Raw genomic sequence first — 23,019 nt, 5'->3', positions numbered from 1 at the left:
TAGCTTATAGGACTATATGGTCACTTACGCTTATGGTTTGATAAGCTTTGAGTCAGGACCATTGTTTGGCTACCAAATTTGAAGTAGCTTATGATATCCATAAGCTGCTAAACCATAAACTATTTTAAGTAGCCCTTGGCGTGTAGTTTGAACTTAAGAAAAACTTAATGATTTCTTTACATCCCTCGTCATCTAGCCAGGTGGTGGTGGTGGTGCTTCCACATAGACCCAAAAGCTTAATAGCGCAGCATTAACCCACTGCAATTTCAATACGGGTTCATGAAAAGAAAACGACAATTTACACATCTCTTCTTTTGTCATGTTGATGTTTTTCCTATGATGAAAACATTGCTCATCTTTTTTCTTTTCTTTTTCTGTTGTTTTTGTGGGAAAAGGTTGTTAACAGACAACCCAAACCCATCCACAATCGACTGCCTATCTGTAATATATATAGGGGTACCTGACACACTCAACTACTGGTTATGAGGATGCCTGGGCTCAAACCACTCGAGACCTTGAGCAATTTTGTGGGAAAGATGCATTACCAATACCAACCGGCTAGGCGGCAATAGGTCATCGGCCTTTTTCTGCTGTTTTGATTATGCACCTGCTGCAATTCAATACAATGGACCATTTCTACCTCATACAAAAACTTTATAAGAAGGCAAGAGCTTACAGTTTAAACTTTAATAAACTGTTTAGGGTTTACTTAAGCAGTCAGATAACTACATAACTCGCCTAAATGTTAGATTAACTCGTGCAGACTCCGCTTTTGCTCGTTTAGGCACTGAATGGAGCCAGTCCCGTTGTGTATTGCCCCTCATAAGCAGCAGAGACCCATGCTTCAACTTGAAACTGTGTCTCTCCACATCATTGTTCTTTTTTGCACGCTTGCTGGAAGGCTCTCCCTCGACCTCAGCTGCACCCACAGAAACATGGTGCCAAATTACAATATATACAAGCTAACATGGTTTCTAAAACATACGGGGAAGACACAAGCATGATTCTACTCCACTGAGTACCGACATAACTGGAAAAACTTATCTTAAATGATATACATTAACAAACCCCACAACAGAAGGAAAGAAGACAAACCAAAGCTACTAATTGATGTACATATACAAGGTGCTTGTCACAGTACCTTGAGCTTTCTTATTATGAGTACTCCGTTTTTTCAAGAAAAAGTCTCGTTCACATCCAAAGGAAATCGAGGCAATTTCTGGATGGGGTCCATAAAGCTTCTCGTCATCAGCATGCCAACCAACATAGTCATTACCGCTGTTGTATCTATTTAAAAGCAAGCTATTGAAATGACTCCCGGGAAAGGCTATATGTACCTAAGAAACCAACATGTGGCGTTTACCAGTGAAGCTGAACCATCATTTGTGACATAGTTGTCAAAGGCAAGTGCCTCTTGCGCCTAGGCGCAAAAGGCGGGCAAGGCCCAACCTTAACGCCTGAAACCCTAGGCCCAAGGCCCACTAACTGTATGAAGCGCCTGTCTACACTTATCCATATAAATAAAACCCTTTGTTCCACATAAAAAATCACGTATATTATAGGGATACCACAACAGAATCTTTGTTCCAAAAATCACTTGGTATATATCATTATCATCATTAATCATACTATACTATTCTTCGTTTAACACTTTAACCAAAATGCAAGTTTTCTTCTATTTTTATATTATTAAGACTCTTCTGCTATTTTATATACCTTCTTACCTGAAATTTTCCTCATTATCATTTGTTAGAGACACTGAAATTTTATATACTTTTCTACGCCTTTTTTTTTTTCGGGCCCGCGCTTTTTCTGCGCCTCTTGCCTAGGCCCATTTGGGGTCATTGCGCTTTGAGTTCGCTTTCGCCTTTGACAACTATGATTTGTGATTATCCATTTTATACAGAAAACAGAATATCAAATTTACCTCGTCCAGGATCTCCTTAACAGGTGGGAAATCATCCCAACAATAGGCACGTGGCGTATACCCACTGTATGTTAATTCCTTCAATCCTTTGCTAGCAATATAGCATACATCTCTGGGCTGTACAGACAAGAAACAGTTGTAAGTAACGTGAAAAATGCAATCTAGAGTCATGTTAAAAAAGCACGCACGCTTTGTTATGATTTATGAAGAATGAACCAGTTTACTGCACATTTACTTATGACTTCTTATGAAGAATGAGCCAGTTTACTGCAAATTTTCCCCGTAAAAAAAAAATAGTTAAAGTAATCAAACCCAAACAAAATATAGAAAAGTCAACAAGGAAAAATATGAAATTCAGCACAAACACCCTGCATCAAATATGAAATAATCTGCTTTCTGACCAAATCCAGGCTGAGACTACCACAAGGCAACAACCATCATAGTTTTTCATAATGAAATAAACATATAATTCTTTGTGTATTTCGGAAGAATATATGAGAGGAAATCCATTTGGCTCTAGTACTATGCTTCCAATGTGACTCAAAGCATTGTGGTGTTCACAATTATACACCCTGCATACGTGTAGGATTGGCTATTGTTGTTAGCATATCGTCCTATTTGATCCAAAGATCTTGGCGCGAGAAATTCTTGCGTTTGTTTTACAGAATTTGATGGAATATGATGGAATTGGAACTGAATTTCATTCCTTAGTGCGTTTGGTTGTTCAAAGAAGGAGGAATCTCATTCCGTAGGAAAGTAAACATTCCATCATTTGATGGAATCTCCATTCCTTGGGGATGGAGGAAAGAATTGGATTCCTTCCGTCACTTGAATTCTCAAAAAATCAAAAACATTCCGTCAAATTTCATTCCTTCAGATTCCAATTCCTTTGAAAAATTCCATTCCTTCCAAAAACATTCTATGAACCAAACGCGCAAGCATTCAGATTCTCTGGACTTTTTAACGACTGTTAACCAATTTGGTCAGATTCTGACAATCAACAACCATTATGGTGAACTTTTACATGACCCTCATAGGTTCATTAAAGTAGTGGACACGAGTTTGACCTCCCACTAACAAGATGACTCTTACATTGAGAGTTATAAGGTATAGTCAAACATGCCTAGGACTAGGTTTTCTTATTGATACTTTCAATAGCATTGTGGTGACAAAGAGGAGGCTAGTTGCCTCATTGTCCCTCTAACTATCCAACGGCCCTCTAAATATCAAAATGTACAAGTTAAGAAGCAGAGTGTACAACATTTCAAATTCTGTATGAAATAAACAGAGAAGGAAAGATTCGTAAACAAAGAACCTGTAAAAAAGGTTTGCCAAAAACATGAATGGTGGGTCGGGTCCAAGGAATGTTTTTATCCAAATAATTAAAATATTCCCATGATTTTTCGTAGCTCAAAAACCGTGGCACGTAAACGACGTCGCTTGCATTTCCTAAATCTGTTTCTTCTAATTTCATAACCACCCCCTCATTATTTTTATTATTAGTGTTTCTATTGATCATACTTTCTTCTTCTTCTTCTTCTTGTGTAGGGTTGTTGGAATTGGAATTAGGGCCCACCGCTTCCATGGACTGTATTGTATTTTTAATAAATCATATTATTATTATTAATTTCATCCGATGGTTTGATAACGACCAACGAGGATTGGGAAAGTCGATCTGATTTTGACAAGAGTTCCGTGGAACTTTGGCTCGTAGTTCCAAAAAGAAGAAAAGGAAAGGAGTTTCAAATATGATGGGCCTGAAAAATGATGGGCCGTATCATGAATTTGATGAAAGCCCTTTTAGATTTATTTTATGTTTTTCTAGAGGGAAATGATATATCTACAACAATTATTTGTCATCCACAACAATCTATTCTTTACGCAGTTATAAACTATGTAGTAAAACATGTATATTTTGTAAACTATGCAGTAAAACATTTCTTTACGCAGTAAATATGCTTAATTTTTTAAGATATACCATAAATTAAGCATATATTTTTTTTCTTTCAAAAAGCCACTTTCAGCATATTGATGGTTTCCAAAATGTCCCTCTACACACTACAAGACTAAATTACCATGTCTACCCTTATAACAAATTGTCACTCGGAAAACAAAATTCCGCCACACCGTTGGTCAATCAAGGAGCGCGAATGACATTTGTAGTTGGTCAATCCAAGCTTTTGTGTAATGGACTTGTTAGATATACCCATCTTTTGATTTAAAACATATTATGTCGTCTTTTGAAAATTACATGTGTAGTATATTTGTTTATTTGGGAGTGTCAAGTATGCAAATTCCTTGCTTGTCTTTGTTATTACTTTGATTAAGATTTTCACAAGCACGTTCAAGAAGAACCGGACCAACACTAGTAATCTGTGATAGATTCAACCATTCTTACAGCACCAATGTTCTGTTGCTTAAAACCTACATAAGACGTTCATTAATCTGATAATCACAACATGGTTAAGGTGCCGTTGTTAGGTAATCTTGATGGGTCAGGTCTAATGTGTTTTTTTATGGGTATGTTTTAAGTTGAGTTAAATTTTTTAGGTTGATTTATAATGCATGAGAATAAATCAAGAATAGGTAGTTTTGACCGAGTTGCTAGTGTGCTAGTTATACTTTTTCATGTTCCCATGTTTAGCTATTGTAAGTCTCTCTATATATATAGACATTTGCCTTCTGTTGAATTAACGCAAGTTTCCCCTTTTGAAAGTAACAGAAAGCTTTCTCATTTTTCTCTGTACAAGTTATATCTATACATGCATACGAGAAAAAGGTACTCGTGCGTTACGACTGTGATGGAGGTGATGGCGGGTGGTGATGTTGGAGGAGAGAAATAAAAATAAGTTTTTGAGATTTGAGGAGAGAGATGAAAATGAAAGTTGTGGGACATTGATATATGGTACATCATGCATTATCATGTGTAGTCCTTCACTGATTACCTCAGTGGTTGGACACCCGGAATTTTGTCCAAAAGGTCATAGGTTCGATACTCTCGGCCTGCGATTGCCCGCCAGGATTTTGTCCTGGCTTTCGTGAAACTTTTACCGGGGGGGGGGGGGGGGGGGGGTCGGGTAGGTCTACGGTATCCAGTCCGGATAGTCGTGATCCGGCCTTTGCTGTTCTAAAAAAAATTTTATCATGTGTACAGTGTTGAAATTGAAAGTTGAAACGTTATTTGCTTTATAACGTGAGAAAAAGTCTGCGCGTTGCGGCGGTAAGATGGTGGGGGTGATAGGTCATAATTAAGATGTGATAAGTCATAGAGTGTAATAGCAAATGCTTTAGCCATACGGGCTATCCTCGGATTTAAAAATTCTTCGATAGTATATCGAATGACATCTTTAATGAAAGAGCATGAAATTTTAAGAACACACATACAATTTTTATAATTTATCGATATACGCTTTTTGAAATAAAAGATTTAGAATAAATTAGAAGAATAAAATGGTTTATGGAAGAGAGGAAAAAAAATGAGTGATTGATGAATAAATACTGTCTGTATGGATTAAGTCAATACTATTGTTTTATGTTTATTAAGTCATAAAAATAAACACTTTTAATGACTTAATGGATTAAGTGTTTTTAATTAAATCATGAATTTTTCTATTAAGACATTAACAAACACCACATAAGATATTCACAAAAGCGTTTAAGAAAAACCAAACCAACACTACTATATAACTATCTTATGTTACTACTACTGATCCAACCCTTCTTACAGTACCCATTTTCTGTTGCTCCTAAAAGCTACACAAGACATTCAATAATCTGATAATCATAAGATTATTATAACCAGTTACGTAAACAAATATATAATGGATGAAGTTGCTTTTATACGTAGCCATATCAAATTCGTAACGTCAAAATAAATATATACAAAGGTCTACGTATTTTCCGTGTTTCTACACGGGTCTACGTCTAGTGAATAGTTTAAAACATAAAGGCATTATGAATATTTAAAAGAAAAAATGTTCCGTGTGACGTGACATTTTATAACTGAAAACCAGGTATGCCCACATGGCAACATCTACATGATGCAAGCAATTAAATGAACGTAATATAAAAGGGTGTGACCCGTATAATTTTTTTCTTAACTACACATTTGGATCCCTAGACTTTGAGGCAGTTCGTTTTTTAGAGTAGATACAGAAGGTGGTCCACAAAGATCAGGGTTGGTCCTGAGTTATTCGATGCGCAGGGCAAGATAGCTATATATGCCCGTACCGAAATTTTGTAGCTGCTAAACAATTTAGGGGTTTAGACATGTCTAAATATCTTATTTTTATGCCAGTTATTATTGAATAAATAAATTATTACAAATTTACATGTTGAAGAACTAAAATATGATACGAATTAAAAATTTCATGTTATATAAAGTTTTATCCAGATTACAATTTGTATTAATTAACAATAACAAATAATATTTCATACACATAATATAACAGTTAGGTTCTTTGAATACAAATGAATTGAAGTGGTCGAAACTCTTAAACTACATACGAGCATGGTACTCGCGTAATGCGGCGGCGGTGGTGGAGAAGGCGGTTTAGTGGTGTCCGGTGATGGTACTATTGGTGGTGGTGGCGGTGTCAAGTGGTGTAGGTTGATATAATTATTAATTATTGGTGGTGGTGTCCGGTGATGATACTATAGTGGAAATTTTTCGAAGTTAAGGGCTTAGTGTAAATTAATAAAATAAATGTTTAGATTGTACATTATAATTCATTAAGGTCAAAACATAAAAAGATAAGGGTAATTCTGGTAATTCAAAGATAAAATTACCTAAATTAGAAAGAGAAAGATAATTACAGGAACAAAGCCTATTATTCTATTAATAATTAATAATTCATATATATAATAGTATTTAACTAAATAATATTTTCAGATATAAATGTAGGTAGAAACTCGTAACCACATACAAATACGTAGAATAGATATAACGAATTACAGTAATAGTTAAATATTGATGGAGGTAGTCATTATTTACTTATCATAAATTATAAATAATATTAAAGAACTTTTATTCTAGCATCAGGGTTAAAATGGATAACTTTTTTAAGTTTGTGAAAATCAAGGGGTGTAAATGTAAAGTTAAAATAAATTAGGAAGCCTTCTTCTTCCATCCTTGGTTGACATTTCCGATCAACTCGCCGACATCGCCATTAAAACCGAACAAAAGTCTTTTTCCCTAAGATTTAGCCTCTATAATTAATATATAATAACTTTAATGACTAAATAAACCTATTATAACATCATTTTGACTTCTAAATGAACCTAGTATATTATCGCTTGAACCAAAAATTTGTTGCCCCTTGATTTTTTATGCTCTGTGCTTTCGCCCGCTCCGCCCGATGTCAAGGCCGGCCCTGAAAAAGACTCACAAAGCCCGAGGAACCAAGGATTTGTATTCAATAGAATAGGTTTTTCGATTCAACAAGGAATAGCGGCGCAACTTGTTGCTTGCTTACCCATTATTCAAATGTAACTGATGCAAAGAATCGCAAGGATGACATAATGTGGCCTCTTTTTTTTGACATTTATGCTTATTGACTTGTATTATATGGTGACTCAAAATTGACATATAAGCTTTGAAGGCCCAAAAATAAGACTCACTAAAACGAAATAGGCTTATCCAAGATGAGCCAAAACCAAATAAGCCAATATTAATGGCTACGTGTACAGTTAGTTACTAGTATGTATTTGTGTTTGTGGTTATTAGCTGGTAGTCCGTTACAAGAGACAATTACTCTGATTGACCATGGAGACTTTTGCTAAACTGGGGAATGCATTGAAACTAGCTGCGGGTGGTCAGCGGGTGAGTTGCATTATCTCATTTATAGGCGTTTTTGTACCCACAGATCGATAGAAAACACGTAGCATTGGATTTTTTTTCCTGAGCTTTCTCGCGGTTTATACTTTATATAGCTAACACGCGGTTCTTAATGATCAAGAAACTTACACATGAAATGGTGAATTATTATAAGAGATTAAACAGCAAACTCCAGCATTCCAACTCACACTTGATATCAGAGGTCAAGTTAATTTAAACAAACAAACAGACATTAAAATAATCATAGTGAAGAATCATTCAATGAATTGTTAGAATATGAACACATAAACATATAACAATTCACGAGTACGCAGCAAAAAAGAAACGTATATGCAATCAAATTAATTAACAAAGAAATAATCGAAACGTGTACCTTTGCGCAAAGCTTCCAATAATATTATTAATAATAAGATTATTATTATATAGGGTTTAAAGTAAACCCCTCTATGAACGCACACTAGACACCCCTATATCGTATGCTAGTACCCCGATCACTGTCACATAACCCCTTTAATTGTAGTCCAAACCGTAAACCCAAATCCTTTTTTGCCATCGAATAAAACCAAGATCATAATTAATGCTACATGACATTAATTAAATGATAGATGTAAGTTTCACAAATGAAACTCAATTCGTAGCCGTAGATATTGATTTCGACCGTGAGAGGATTAAATATTTAGGGTACAATCTAATTGTATTATTAAACCCTTAAACCTTAACCCCTATATATAGGGATAAATGTTAGGGTTTAAAATTTGATGGACAAGTTTAGTCAAGGCCCTTAAAAGGCTTCTCAAAACCGGCCCCCTCCATATGGATTTAGAGCCCAACTCTAATTTCCATATTTCACATTTTAATCCTCCATTTAATTAATTAAATATAATTAATCCCTTAATATATTTAAATTAATCGTGATCTAATTAATTAATATATTACTTTAATATACTAATTAATAATATAGAGTTACCGTGTCATTTCATGTGATCCCGTAGGCTTAAACTATTCCCGGACATGCGATTTATAATAAAATGATCACACTCCAACATGAATTGCAAACTTAAGGCGGATAAGTGACCATAATAAAGGCTCGTAAGCTAAGGCCAGTCTTCTGGCAACCGATAAACAAGCGTTTTATAATAATTCTTGCTATCAGCTTCGACAAGAGACAATAATGGATTCGTTAGAGAGTACTTATTTGCAAATACCCTATGAGACTCAGCGTACAAGTATTCCAATCTAGGAGCGTCAATCAAAACCTCACCTTTAAAGTTGCAATACTGAATCCTTGGTCTCTTCAAATACGGCGAAGAGATCTTAATTTTCTCAACACCATTTATGTTCAAAGCATCCCCAATCCATTGACTTTCCAAACACAATTCTTGTAAAACTGGGCAACGGGAAATCAGATTCGGAGGTGATTGATCACCCAAATAGTCAAGAGATTTAAGCTTGACTTTCTTTAAACAGTGGAAAAGGAACTCGGCTTGAGGCACATCTAACACGCATACACCTCTCAAAGTTAACTCAACGAGGGTACTGCAAGTTTTGAAAAAATCCCATGAAAGCCTAAGCTTCTTATAAGTTGAAAACTTAAGTTCGAGTATTTCAAGTTTGGACTGCACAGCAATGCTAACTGAATCGAGAATACGACCATGATCATATTTGAGTGAATTACAGGAAAGAAAGAACCTCTGTACGAGCATACCTCCACGCAGAGCAGGGCATTATCAACTGAATCTTGAAACGTTTTCACTAGTTCAGCAGACCAAAAAGAGTCAGGGCAGAGCGAAGTAGAGATTGGGGAGAAAGACCCAGAGGTGTTTCCACCTTTTGGACAGAACACATGTTCGAATCGCATCAAGAGGTTCAGGAAGCAGAGACAATATGTATATAAGAAGCGCCTCGGGTAACTTATTGCTTATTATATCTTGATCTCCACCTTGTTCAGAAGAAGAATATTTAGACCTTTTTATCAGAGTTTTACCTGATCGCAAAATCATGTTTACAAGTTGTGTTGGTTTGAGGTTAAAACTGAGTCAAATAAATTTGTAGGGTTTTGATAAATGGCTACAATATTATTTATCCGATCATTAATTATGAATCAACCCAAAATTAGAGGTAAAGGGTCCAGCCCATAATAACAAATTAACGTGTAGACTCAAGATTCTAATTTATTTAGATGATTAAATAAATTAAATACGGAGTATAGAGTAAATTACGCAGATAGTATCTGTGGTTTACTACAAATTTCATCTGTCACCCCTATCCTTTCAAAATTACATTGACCATCATATCTCTTCTTTGGAAACTAGTTGCACGTACCAATAGTGGCTCAAAAACAAAAATAGATATTCAAGGCAAACATATATTGACAGTAGGTGTCCACTAGTAGTTGATCTTTTAGCTTTGGCTTTTTCCTTCCTACTTTACTGCTGCCTGACTTTCAGTTACATCTTTAGCAAGTTACTGTTCTCAAATGTCTTGACCATGTTTTTTTTTTTTTTTGTTCATTCATATCCGTTTGCCCTGTTTTACAAAAATTGTGTTTGGAGATACAAGTGGTAAATACTGATTTGAAAGTGTTTTGGTCATATTTGTCAAGATTAAATAGTTAGTGCTTTGCTTTCGGGAATTATGAAGTTGCGATTGATGCTCCTAATCTGGAATACTTTTACTCGTACATATTATGGATTTGCCGTTGGCCCTTGTTGTATCTGGCAAATTCAATGCTTATGTTGTTATTTACTTTGATTAAATTTGTGTTCAAGAAAACCGGACCAACACTACTACATCTAAATTTCCTTTTTTTTTCTTTCTGTTTATGAATCAATCATGACCCTGGACTTGTTTACCCAACTAAACTGTGCCCCAACTTGGCCCTTTACCGGGTTTGTCAACCAAACCAAATTGTATGATGTAACTTTGAGATATGACCACATAATGATACATTTGGGAGGTCTGACCCATTTAGTTAAATTGCATACCTAAATGCAGTACAAATATATATGTAGCAAGATGCAGACCGATAAACCAAAAAACATCGAATTAAGTTGCTTTTACTGACACCTTAATTACAATATATGATCTCGGTATTATAGGTATCCGCTGTAAAGCCATCAATTATAAGTTTATAACAGATTTCCATTTTACATAAACAAAGCCAACCCACAGTTTGAAGAAACTCGAACTGACAAGGACTAATTAACGATCCCTTAATAAGAGAATTACCATTAGCATCTTGTAGAATCTTCAAACAAATTTAATCCGGCACATATGGGAACCACGGTGGAAGTTCAATAACTGCTGACGCGTCTTCCGGTCGATATCATGAGCATTTAGTGTGAGCCTTTCCAAAATAGTTGAGTGTCTGAGCAAATAACCTATCACGGTTAATAGTTTCTGTGTCACAACTTCTTTATTAAGTATAGTGATTTCCTTCATCTTAAAACGTAGACAAGTTGGTGCCTCTCCTTTCATCCCTCTTGTTTGGTCTATAGCTCCGGGTAGATGCCGCTGATGATAAACAAACACACGACAAATAGTTAGCTACTTAACAAACACAACTTTGCTGTTTCAGTGTTTGACAAACTCATGTCAAATAGTTTAGATGGTCATTATAAGAGGACCATGTATTGATGTATTTCAGCATGTTTTAGAGTTTGACAAATATATATAGTCTGACTATTTAAGAACTTGTGGAGGAGCTATGTGGTGACCACGGGTGGCCATGACAACCCCACAATTTTTATAAAACTCTATATTTCGAGTACTATTTGTAAATATTTAATCAGTTTTAAGGTAATTGGCAACCCCAGACTAGAGTTTTGAATTTTGTAGTTTAACTTTACACTTATTACTATCGTGAAAACTATTCGGCGACCCCAGGATTAAAATCCTGGCTCCACCACTGTTTAAGAAAGTAACAGATCAAACAACCAAAAAAAAACAACATACATGTTGGTTGGTATACATAATTAAACTTACATATGAAATGGTAAATTGCTCAAGAAGTGGCATTTTGTGTAAGAGATTAAACAGCACACTCCAGAACCTCCAGCTACAATGGATGTCAAGTTTGACCAAGTTCGGAAACATGGGCACATTTTGGTTACGAGAGCTATAAATAGCCTGCAGATCGAAACCAAACAATAATAGACATTCAAATAACCGCGTGAAGATTTATTTAATAAAATTGAAAACTTAAAGCGGATTAGTAAGGATACCGATAAAGACTGGTAAGCTAACATCAGTCTTCTGGAAGCTGAGACGCATGTCAGGAGTTCAACAACCATACGAGAATATTTATCAAGATGAACTTCGACAAGAGACAATGGATTCCTCACAGAGTACTTTGTGTTATTATCATCCTCAATGGACAAGTATTCCAAGGTAGGAGCGTCAATCAAAATCTCGAGACCAAATTTGCTATCCCGAATCCTCAATCTCTTCAAATATGGCGAAGAGATCTTAGATTTCATGGTAGGAGAATGCAAACTTTGTTTTTCCAAACACAGTTCTTGTAAAACTGGGCAACAGGAAATCAGATTCTGAGGTGATTGATCACCCATATAGTCAACACATGTAAGCTTGACTTTCTTTAAACAGGGGAAAAGAGACTCGGCTTGACCCACATCTAACACGCATACACCTTTCAAAGTTAACTCAACGAGGGTAGTACTACAATCTTTGAGAAAATCCCACCAAAGCATAAGCTTATTATGATTAGTTGGAAAGTTAAGTTCAAGTATTTCAAGTTTGGACTGAGCAGCAATGCTAAGCGAATTATAAAGACGATCATGATCTAAATCATCCTTGTGTAAAGAATAGGAAAGAAAGAACCTCCGAATGAGCATACCACCACGAAGAGCAAGGGCATTATCAACCGAATCGTGAAACGTTTTCAATTGTTCAGCAGACTGAAAAGATTTGGGCAGAACAAAGTAGAGATCGGGGAGAAAGACCCAGAGGTGCTTCCACCTTTTCGACAGAACACATGTTCGAATTGCATCAAGAGGATCAGGAAGCAGAGATAAGATGTGTATAAGAAGTGCCTCGGGTAACTTATTGCTTATTATATCTTCTCCGCCTTGTTCAGAAGAAAAATATTTAAACCTTTTGATCGGAGCTTTACTAAATCCTAAAATCATCTTTAGGGGTTGTGTTGGTGTACGTGCATCAGGTTATATCAAATAATTTTTTTTTTTTTTTTTTTTTTGATATACAAGATAAACGATCATTATGAATCAACACATATAAGGTTAAGGGTCCAAGCCCATAACAACGTATAAACGTGTGGACTAATGATTCAACTTGCATAATTTATATTACAAACTAATCTTTTCTTGTATACGTATCAATCATATAGTTTTAATTATCAAGTGCTAGTCAATCATATAGTTTTAATTATCAAGTGCTAATCAACACAAATTAACCCTACTCTTGTATTAATTATTGAACAAAGATACAATGCAAGTTTTGCTTTCATTGGACCTTCCCCAGGTAAGGAAACAAACACAGCAAATGAGAATTAGATAGCCAATATTACAAGCAAAATTACTAGAAGCCGGCCAGTTTTTATGCGTTTTTACAATCAGATTCAAATATAACTCGGAATTTCAAATTCAAACAAAGCAAAAATGGATCCAAAAGTTGTGCCCGGCAGTTGATAGATGCGTTCTTATTTTGGTGGGCTTTTGATCCATATACAGAGCGGCCCATAGCTATTATCACTAACAAAGTTAGGATCGTTTAAAATTGGGCTTACTTCCAGTCTGTTTCCCCCTTTCCCGTTGGTCAATCAAGGAGCGTGGATGAAATTTGTAGTTGGTCAATCCCAGCTTTTGTGTTATGAACTTGTTAGGTATACCCATCTTTTGGTTTAAAACATATTATGTCGTCTTTTAAAAATTACATGTGTGGTATATTTGTTCACTTGCGAGTGTCAAGTATGCAGATTCCTTGCTTGTCTTTGTTATTACTTTGATTAAGATTTTCACAAGCGCGTTCAAGAAGAACCAGACCAACACTAGTAATCTGTGATAGATTCAACCATTCTTACAGCACCCATGTTCTGTTGCTTAAAAGCTACATAAGACGTTCATTAATCTGATAATCACAACTTGGTTAAGGTGCTGTTGTTGGGTAATCTTCATGGGTCAGGTCTAATGTGTTTGTTTATGGGTATGTTTTAAGTTGAGTTAAGTTCTTAGGTTGATTAATGCATGAGAATAAATCAAGAATAGGTAGTTTTGACCGAGTTGCTAGTGTGCTAGTTATACTTCTCCGCCCTTTCGTCGAAAGTAGATCGAATGACCTCTCTATTGAAAGAGCATGAAATTTTAAGAACATCCATTTAATTTTTATGTATTTATCGATGTACGGTTTTTAAGATAAAAGATTTTGAATGAATTAAAGAAATAAAATGATTTATGGTGGGGAGAGAATAAAATGAGTGGTTAAAATTTGAGGAGAGAGAAATGGTATTATAGTTATTTTAGGTAAATATAAAATAGATAGGAGGGGCATTTTGGGGAAGTAAATATTGAAACTTAAAATTTTAGACAGGGGCTATTTGCTTTATAATATAATCTAGACATTCATATATACGTAAGTGCAGTTTGTGTGGGCGAGTGAAGGGGCCTGAAACCTTCAGCCGCTACTTGGGTCCCTTGACACATTGGTCAGTAACCACCTATATAGCTTAAATTGCATAGGTAAATGCATTACAAATGTATAAAAACCCAAGATGCAGACTGATAAATGAAAAAAACATTGAATTAAGTTGGTTTTACAGACACCTTCATTGCAATATATGATCTCGATCTTATAGGTATCAGCTATAAAGCTATCAATTATAAGTTTATAACAGATTTCCAATGAATATAAACAAAGCCAACCAAGGATTGAAAATACTCGAGTTGTCAAGGACTTAACAATCCCTGAATTTGGGAATTACTATTTGAATCTAGTAGAATCTTCAAAGTAATTCAATCCGGCACATATGGGAACCACACTGGAAGTTCAGTAACTCCTTACGCAGCTCCGGCTCAATATTATTAGCATTTAGTGTGACCCTTTCCAAAACAGTCGAGTGTCTGAGCAAATAACCTATTAAGATGACCTGTCTCCGTGTTACAACTCCTTCATTAAGTATAGTGATTTCCTTCATCTTAAAACGTAGACAATTTGGTGTCTCTAATGGCAGGATCCCGCTTGTGTGATCTATATCTCCAGGTAAATGCAGCTGACGATAAACAAACACACCACAAATAGTTAGCTAATTAACAAACACAACTTTGCTGTTTCAGTTTTTGACAAACTCATGTCAAATAGTTTAGATGGTCATTAAAAGAGGATCATGTATTGATGATTTGATGTGTTTCAGCATGTTTTAGAGTTTGACATATTTAGTCTGACTAACCAAAAAAAGACACTACATATACATGTTGGTTGGTACACATAATTAAACTTACATATGAAATGGTAAATTGCTCAAGAAGTGGCATTTTGTGTAAGACATTAAACAGCACACTCCACGACTCCCAGCTCCAATGGATATCGACGTCAAGTTTGACCAAGTTCGGGAACATGGTGGGAACGTTGTCGTGATGAAAATGACGAATAGCCTACAGATCGAAACAGCACAATAACAAACATTAAAAATTGCGTGAATTATTTAATAGAACTGCAAACTTAAAGCTGATTAGTAACCATACCCATAAAGACTGGGAAGCTAGCATCAGCCTTTTGGCAACCGAGACGCATGTCAGCAGTTCAACAACCGTATCACAAAATTTGTTGATATGAACTTCAACAAGAGACCATGGATTCGTCAGAGAGTACTTTGTACGAATTTCATCGTCCTCTATGTACAAGTATTCCAATTTAGGAGCGTCAATCAAAACCTCACCTTCAAAGCTGCAATGCTGAATCCTTAGTGTCTTCAAACACGGCGAAGAGATCTTAATTTTGTCAAGAGGAATTGAGTTGAAATCATCCCCAATCCATTGAGTTTCCAAACACAATTCTTGTAAAACTGGGCAACGGGAAATCAGATTTTGAGGTGATTGATCACCCGAATACTCTAACAGATGTAAGATTGACTTTCATTAAACAGGGGAAAAGGAACTCGGCTTGAGGCACATCTAACACGCATACACCTAACTCAACGAGGGTAGTACTACAAGCTTTGAGAAAATCCACGAAAGACTCAGCTTCTTACTAAATGAAAAGTTAAGTGCGAGAATTCAAGTTTGGACTTCACAGCAATGCTAAGCGATCTAAGAACACGATCACGATCATAGGTGTGTAAAGAACAGGAAAGAAAGAACCTCCGAAGGAGCATACCACCACGCAGAGCAAGGGCATTATCAACCGAATCATGAAACATTTTCACTTGTTCATCAGACTGAAAAGAGTATGGCAAAACGAAGTAGAGATTGGGGAGAAAGACCCAGAGGTGCTTCCACCTTTTGGACAGAATACATGTTCGAATCGCATCTAAAGGATCAGGAAGCAGAGACAAGATGTGTATAAGAAGCGCCTCGGGTAACTTATTGCTTATTATATCTTCTCCGCCTTGTTCTTCATTAACGGAAGAAGAAGAATGTTTAGACCTTTTTTACCTGATCGCAAAATCTTCTTGGTGAATCGCAAAATCATCTTTAGAGGTTGTGTTAGGTTGTTTGAGGTTAAATCAAATAAGTTTAAAAGGTTTTTGCTACAAGATTTTTCCGATAATCAACCCAAAAATAGGTGAAAGTAGGGTCCAAGCCCATAACAACAAACGTGTGAACTGAAGATTCAACTTTGATGGTTACATTACAAATAAAATCTTGTTTTGTTTATCAAGTATCAATCAAATAATTTGTTTTTTTCTTTTAATATTCGATTCGGGCCTCGACCTGTTTGCCCCAACTAAACTGGACTGTTTGCACGATCCAACTACTCATGAAAAAAATATGTTGTAATACTTGAAAATTTGAAAGGATTTGGCTAATTGGCCTTTTAGTATATCAAAATCATCCTTTTAACTCTTAACTACGATTTAAGTCGTTACGATAATATATACTTTCATTAATAATGATCCTAAAAGATTTCATGATCCAATGAACGGAAAATATATATATCCTCAATGTATTTCATTCACACCAACAAAATTCATGAAGAAAGATCGATATGTTTTAGTTTCATTAAAATCATATGATATTACTTTTAGCCAAACATACCCTTAATCCACCGGGAAAATTGAGGTCGATCACGTGAATAGCTTATCGAGATGGCTTTTGCCTTTTTGCGTCACATCATGATCGGAAAAAAAACACAAGGTATCCAACTAGTAATAATAAGCGTGCGCAAATCTATATTATCGATCATTATAGAGTTTTTTATGTTTCTTTCATAGACGATATTTAGATTTAACATCAGAAATGATCATTTCAAGTAATATATATTATCGTCCATCAAAATAAACAAAATTCTAGCAATGGAAAATAAGATATCCAGATCTCGTAAACAAAACAATAACCGAATTGAAAGATTCAGATAGGAACCAAATCAAACATTTCCATAAGAACCGAATATTTTCATATATATATATCCAACCACAATATCTCTAAGAGCTCGTAAATTTTGTAACCGCTTTAGTACCTTCAGAAACAGCATGTTTCGCAAGCTCACCAGGCAAAACAAGTCTAACAGCCGTTTGAATCTCACGAGAAGTAATAGTCGGCTTCTTATTGTATCTCGCGAGCCTAGCACTCTCTTGAGCAAGTTTTTCAAAAATGTCATTTATAAAACTGTTCATAATTCCCATTGCTTTACCTGATATACCTATATCAGGATGCACTTGTTTTAATACTTTAAACAAATAGATTTTGTACGTTTCGCTACTCTTTTTCACCTTTTTCTTCTTCTTGTCTACATTCACACTACTCGATATGGTTTCTTTCGGAAGGTTTTTTCCGGCCTTCGTTGGCTTCTTTTCGGCCGGTGGTGGTGCTGATGATGATGATGATGTTGATGGTTTTTTTAAGGCTGCTGGTTTCTTCCCTGCTTTTGTTTGGGCCATTTTCGTTTGAAGAAAATATTGATTTCATGAGAGTATTGTGTGAGAAAATATGAGTGTTGAGTTTATATAGAAAGACGGATTGATTGTGATTGGTTGAGAATGGTCCCACTTGGATTGTTGACCTGGCCCTGTCACACGTGTTCAATTTACATTAGTTGGCTCACGAGAGAATAGGCCAAAGGAATTGGTTTGTGACAAGTTCCTTGGTCTTAAAGACAAATGATTTATACCTTAATCCATTTTTGTCTTTTTACAAAAATAAAAAATAGATTATTTAGTACGTTTAGTTATTTTTATAAATCCTTGTGTAAATTATAAGTAAAATGGGAAGAAGTTCAGCAAAATGTATTCAATTTATTGAAATTTGCATATTTTACAAAAAAATAGAAATAATAAAAATAAAAAATAAAAAAATCATATAATTTATGCCATTTAATTTGATTGATAAAGATATCCTAGTGTGTATGAATATATAATTTAAGTAGATTTGAAGTGACACTCTGTTTGGTACTGGGATATCCATGCATCATATGTTACACCTTAAAGCTTAAGCATACACTATCGTCATAGTGAGCTTTTGGCGTCACCATACCATTGGGAGCTCGGTTTCATAATTTTTGGCCACCGGGACCATACCTTGTCCGGATGTGCGTCCTCGCTTGTCTTGAAGCCGTTTGACATGGAATGACACAGGGCCATTTTGGTTTTTCTTTACAAACTCATAAGTCAGAACTTCTTTTTATATATTAATATATGTATATATTATAAAAATATACAGTAATACAAATACAAGTTTCAGTCTTGAGTAACGGGAGCAATGAACATCCAGTACAGATATGGAGCCATGGAATGTTTCCTGCCTGATAGGCCTAAATAAGTCAGATTAGTTTGCACAGCTTTGATACAACAGTCCCATATGATAAACTCACTTCTAGACTCTTCATAACCACTTCTAGACCAATATATACAACAGTCCCATATGATAAACTCATGCTCATGCTCTTAGAGAGAACCAAGTCTTAACACAAATCCACAAAAGCTTCAACCATTTTATTTATTTACAATATTAAAGTAGAACGACATACCTGGTTTAATATAACCAAAAGGCCAACTAGCTTTAGCAACTGGAGAGTTGCAAGTTCCTACCATATCTCTTAAGAAAGTAAATCTCACATAATTGATCTAGACTGCCGACACGAATGTCCATGGCAATATGTAGGCTCACAATAATCAGCCGCCTCCTTTTTTTCCAGCCAACTTGTCTTTGTACTTATTTTTGTGTGATGACTTGCTTCCCTTCTTCTGCTTGGACTTGGAGTTCTTCTTACTCTGCTTTTGAGGCTTGTTGTTTGTTACCACATGTGAAACTGAAGTTGGAACTGGATCATAGACGTCAGGTGACCACCTCACAGCCAGCTTTTGAGATGGGGTGGCTCCTCGTTTCTCCCGGCTACCTTTCATGGCTGATACAGGCTCAAAAGTAGTCTGTGGGGAAACAAAGTGTCAAAGTCTGTCGGGAACAAAGTGTCATAGAACAATAATAAAATAAGAAGTGATAGTCTTAACCGTATACCCAGATGATTGCAAAACATTTTGAACATAGAACTTGCACACTAGAACTGACAAAACGAGTGGGTTGGTTAACAGGTCAGAGTGGGTCAACCATCAAACAATTTATGTTCATGTTCTAATAATTTCTAATTAAAGCCAACATGCTAAATATAATTACAATAAAATTTCACAACAATAATTATCCAAAAATTTGATTAAAAGAAGTTGTATGCATTTAAAAGACACTTTGGACGACTTTCACCCGCTTAACCCATCTGACCTGTTTGATTTTTAGTTATATATTATATTTTCGTATCAGATAAATGACATTCCAAGTATTAGTACGAAGAATCTATTGAAGAGTTTCCCCATACCCCGCCTTCGTTGGGATTCGGTATTGTTGTTATTATTATAATCCATTAAGAAGTTTAATAACTTAGCAAAATCTATTTAGAGACAACCCAACATGATTTACTTTGACCTATGCCAGAATTTAACTAACCCATTAACAAAACCAAAGCAAATAAGTCAGCTTACAGGCGGAAACTTAATGTTGTCATGATCTGTTGAGTTTTCTCCGGTTATAGCTTCAGCACCAAATTCAACTTCCACACATGATTCATTAGAGGATGTGGTCTTGCTTGAACAAGGAGATGCATCACACTTGATAAAGAACTTCTCAGTAGCTCCATCTTTCTTCTGAAACTCATTTTGGCCATTAAGTGGTTTTGAGCATGAAGCCGCAGCTTTGTCATGTTGGATATTCTGAAACTCGAACATATCATTCCCTAGATTATTTACAGAAAGATCTCCGGTGCCTGCACTGGACGACCCGATTGTGTGCATACACAATCCATGGCTTTTGTTCACATCAATAGAAGCCAGCACATCAATGTCCATCGACATCAGTTGTCAACTGCAAGGGAAATGTACAAAACTGAGACTCGGCAATATGCACAGGCACATTCACAGCCAACATGCACTGTCTTGAGTTATTATAAAACTAACAGGAAACACATTATACATTCTAGCATTAAGCACATTATTTTGCTATAGTAATCCTTTAATCAAATAAGAGCACCTAAATACAGATTATGGTTTTTAAAAAGTAAGTGAAGAAAGTAAAACACAGATTATATATAACCTAACAGCCCACAAATCATCTTCTGAAATTATAATAAAAATATAAAATTATCTCCTACAATGAAAGTAACCCTTGTAAGCAAAAGAGTTAACATTCCATAATAATAGACAAAACTTACAATCACTCCCACGTCACCAAGCGTATATGCTTAAGTGGCATAGGGTTGTTTAAGGAGCCCACACCACATGTACATACACGCTGAACTTAGAATACGATTATCAATACTAAAACGGTAAGAAATTTAATTAGATGGGACTCACTATAAAATGATAATTAATGACTTATCGGATCTGATATACAGTAGTTATATGGATAAGATACCACACGTTACGTTTTAGCAAAATTCCAAACTTGAACAGCAAAAGGAATGTTACGTGACCGTGTGGCTCCATAAATATCGAGCATTAAACATTCAAAATGTAAGGACTACTCACTTCATTCAAAATGTAAGGACTACTCACTAGATACAAAATAAGCAAATATCAACCATAACAGAGTCAGTCAACTCCCCTGCATTTTAAACCAGCCTAAACTTCCTATTCACAAGTATAGCAAATTCTTTCTAACTCTCGTTAATCAATTTCGTTATTTAATATACCACGGCTAAATTCATTGCCTAAAACACAATCTGGAATACATAAAAAAAACATCAAGCTACAACATAAGTACATAACAACTCATTTTTATCGGTTCACAGATACAAACTTATAAACAACATTGTACATTCCACCAAAAAAAAAAAAAACATATAAATATATCATGTTTCAAACAAACAAACATATAAATATTATATATACCTTTTTGGTATCCACAAAGAAGACCTGAAACCAAAGAGATAAAAATGTGACAGTAGGTATCACTAATTAACAGATAACAAGGAATCAAGAAGCTCGATTTAAAAACGGATACTTTTGGATATAACAACAGATCCAAATACATATATAAAAAAAAGGGTAAAAGAAAAGGTGGAATGGAGTGTTAACTAAGATTACTTTTTACAACAGTAGGAGGTTTCATAGAATGTGAATAATACGAATTATTATTACTTTCATAAAATATAAAAGATGCAAGGTAAATGAGAGTGAAAATGAATTTAGATGAGAGCATCATCATTTTTATTTTCAGAAAATAAAGTTTTTAAAAAAATTAAGCTCTTTTTTTTTCTTCAAATATATTTTTTTAATTGATTAATTTGAGAAACATAATGCAAATAGATTTGTGAGACGATTGATTTGGATTTAAAGGAAGAAGAAATATGAAGAAGAATTTGAGGAAACATGATGATGACTTTATTTTAGGTCATGTCATTTGAGAAGACAAAGAGTGAAGTGTGTGTGTGTAGGTGTTTTAATTTATTTTATTGAGAGATGAGCCCGGCCGATTTGGACAACGATCGGTTGGTCAATGGGTTTTGGATAAGAAGATATTTCGATCTAGACCGGACAAGTTTGTTACTTTTTAGTCTTCGAGGATTCCTAAAAAAAATTGTTAAGGTTACAAATGAACAATTTTAACTCACTTAATGTTTATAAACGGTATGCAATACGATAAAATTCAAATAATGATGCGGGATATAACATTATCCAATCAAAGAGTTCCACATGATTGTATCGTATAAGAATATTAATGCCCATAGTGAGTGTTCATAACCATGGGCTTTAATATATATAGTAATATGGACGAATAGAATAATGTCAGCGCCCAATATATTTGTTAAGATCACGAAGCAAAAAATACCAATAAAAACCTAAAGAATAAAACTCGAACAGGATCCGATATAGCAAAATTCAAATGGTAATACGGAATGAAATATAAACCAACGGAACAGTGCCACGTGGCGGTGACACTGTTCATAACCTTGTGGCTTAATGATATTGTAATAATTAGTTACAGGTTTTAAATATCATCCCTTTATTCATGAGATATTAAATTCTAAGCATTGAGGATAACATAAAGAGTCCTTTTATCAGAGTTTGGTTTGGGTATACTCATGTTCAATTCTAAGGGGACAGGTTTTCCCTATTAATTGTCTTGCATTCGGGCGGATTAGTAGGGGTTTTTCCCCCATCGGGTATTTAAAATAGGTATTTCTACTTCGAGAGAACTCTCTAGCGCAGACAACGTATATCAGACCTTCCGCTGTCGACTCGCGACATGAAGTTTCCATCGAAATTCAACTTTCAAAAAAAAAAAATTTACAGGTTTTAAGGGTTTTTCAAAATGTAAAGCAAAAAGTCTTGTCTAAATTTTAATTTTTAATATTTACTTTTTCAAAATGTCTCTTCTATCATTTATATATTTACCTAAAAAAACTATATTACCCTTTTTCCCTCCTCAAATCTCAACCAATTATTTTTTTTTTACTCTCCTACATAAATCATTTATTCCTCCAATTCATTCAAAATCTTTTATCTTAAAAACCGTACATCGATAAACTATAAAATTTATATGAGTGTTCTTAAAATTTCATGCTCTTTCATTAGAGATGTTAT

The 23,019-nt window shown here is 35.0% G+C and overlaps 4 protein-coding genes across 4 annotated transcripts; all 4 read right to left on the bottom strand.

Moving 5' to 3' along the window:
- Positions 1-633: 633 nt before the first annotated feature.
- LOC122582703 (DNA oxidative demethylase ALKBH2) lies at positions 634-3,617 on the bottom strand. Its single transcript, XM_043755129.1, has 4 exons — positions 3,243-3,617; positions 1,928-2,044; positions 1,142-1,337; positions 634-919 (listed from the first exon to the last, which is right to left on the bottom strand). Exons 1-4 carry the CDS (start codon positions 3,510-3,512, stop codon positions 726-728), a joined length of 777 nt encoding a protein of 258 aa, XP_043611064.1. The 5' UTR covers positions 3,513-3,617; the 3' UTR covers positions 634-725.
- An 11,122-nt stretch (positions 3,618-14,739) lies between these two features.
- LOC122583608 (FBD-associated F-box protein At5g18780-like) lies at positions 14,740-16,152 on the bottom strand. Its single transcript, XM_043755994.1, has 4 exons — positions 16,110-16,152; positions 15,479-15,846; positions 15,236-15,388; positions 14,740-15,006 (listed from the first exon to the last, which is right to left on the bottom strand). The coding sequence occupies exons 1-4, from the start codon at positions 16,150-16,152 to the stop codon at positions 14,740-14,742; spliced, it is 831 nt and encodes a 276-aa protein (XP_043611929.1).
- Positions 16,153-17,253: 1,101 nt separating this feature from the next.
- On the bottom strand, positions 17,254-17,895 carry LOC122582619 (histone H2B.3-like). Its single transcript, XM_043755037.1, has one exon. It carries the CDS (start codon positions 17,830-17,832, stop codon positions 17,377-17,379), a length of 456 nt encoding a protein of 151 aa, XP_043610972.1. The 5' UTR covers positions 17,833-17,895; the 3' UTR covers positions 17,254-17,376.
- A 715-nt stretch (positions 17,896-18,610) lies between these two features.
- LOC122581849 lies at positions 18,611-21,636 on the bottom strand. The gene is made up of 3 exons (XM_043754156.1): positions 21,325-21,636; positions 19,921-20,299; positions 18,611-19,317 (listed from the first exon to the last, which is right to left on the bottom strand). The coding sequence occupies exons 2-3, from the start codon at positions 20,287-20,289 to the stop codon at positions 19,063-19,065; spliced, it is 624 nt and encodes a 207-aa protein (XP_043610091.1). The 5' UTR covers positions 20,290-20,299; positions 21,325-21,636; the 3' UTR covers positions 18,611-19,062.
- Positions 21,637-23,019: the final 1,383 nt, after the last annotated feature.

This window comes from Erigeron canadensis, chromosome 9, assembly GCF_010389155.1.
Source record: "Erigeron canadensis isolate Cc75 chromosome 9, C_canadensis_v1, whole genome shotgun sequence".
Classification (NCBI taxonomy): domain Eukaryota; kingdom Viridiplantae; phylum Streptophyta; class Magnoliopsida; order Asterales; family Asteraceae; genus Erigeron; species Erigeron canadensis.
Note: the sequence above shows the minus strand (reverse complement) of the source record. Positions and strands in the feature narration are given on the sequence as shown.

What these genes read in the sequence shown, in the direction of transcription:
- LOC122582703 (XM_043755129.1), bottom strand. Translation starts at nt 3,512, where the DNA reads ATGGAAGCGGTGGGCCCTAATTCCAATTCCAACAACCCTACACAAGAA. An exon ending in TTGGCAAACCTTTTTTACAG is followed by an intron (nt 2,045 to 3,242) that starts GTTCTTTGTTTA and finishes TTGTCTGTACAG; the next exon opens with CCCAGAGATGTATGCTATAT. An exon ending in TTAAGGAGATCCTGGACGAG is followed by an intron (nt 1,338 to 1,927) that starts GTAAATTTGATA and finishes TTGGTTTCTTAG; the next exon opens with GTACATATAGCCTTTCCCGG.
- LOC122583608 (XM_043755994.1), bottom strand. Translation starts at nt 16,152, where the DNA reads ATGTTTCATGATTCGGTTGATAATGCCCTTGCTCTGCGTGGTG. An exon ending in TGCCCTTGCTCTGCGTGGTG is followed by an intron (nt 15,847 to 16,109) that starts GTATGCTCCTTC and finishes TACATCTGTTAG; the next exon opens with AGTATTCGGGTGATCAATCA. An exon ending in AGCAATTTACCATTTCATAT is followed by an intron (nt 15,007 to 15,235) that starts GTAAGTTTAATT and finishes GTTTATCGTCAG; the next exon opens with CTGCATTTACCTGGAGATAT.
- LOC122582619 (XM_043755037.1), bottom strand. Translation starts at nt 17,832, where the DNA reads ATGGCCCAAACAAAAGCAGGGAAGAAACCAGCAGCCTTAAAAAAACCA.
- LOC122581849 (XM_043754156.1), bottom strand. Translation starts at nt 20,289, where the DNA reads ATGTCGATGGACATTGATGTGCTGGCTTCTATTGATGTGAACAAAAGC. An exon ending in ACAACATTAAGTTTCCGCCT is followed by an intron (nt 19,318 to 19,920) that starts GTAAGCTGACTT and finishes GTTTCCCCACAG; the next exon opens with ACTACTTTTGAGCCTGTATC.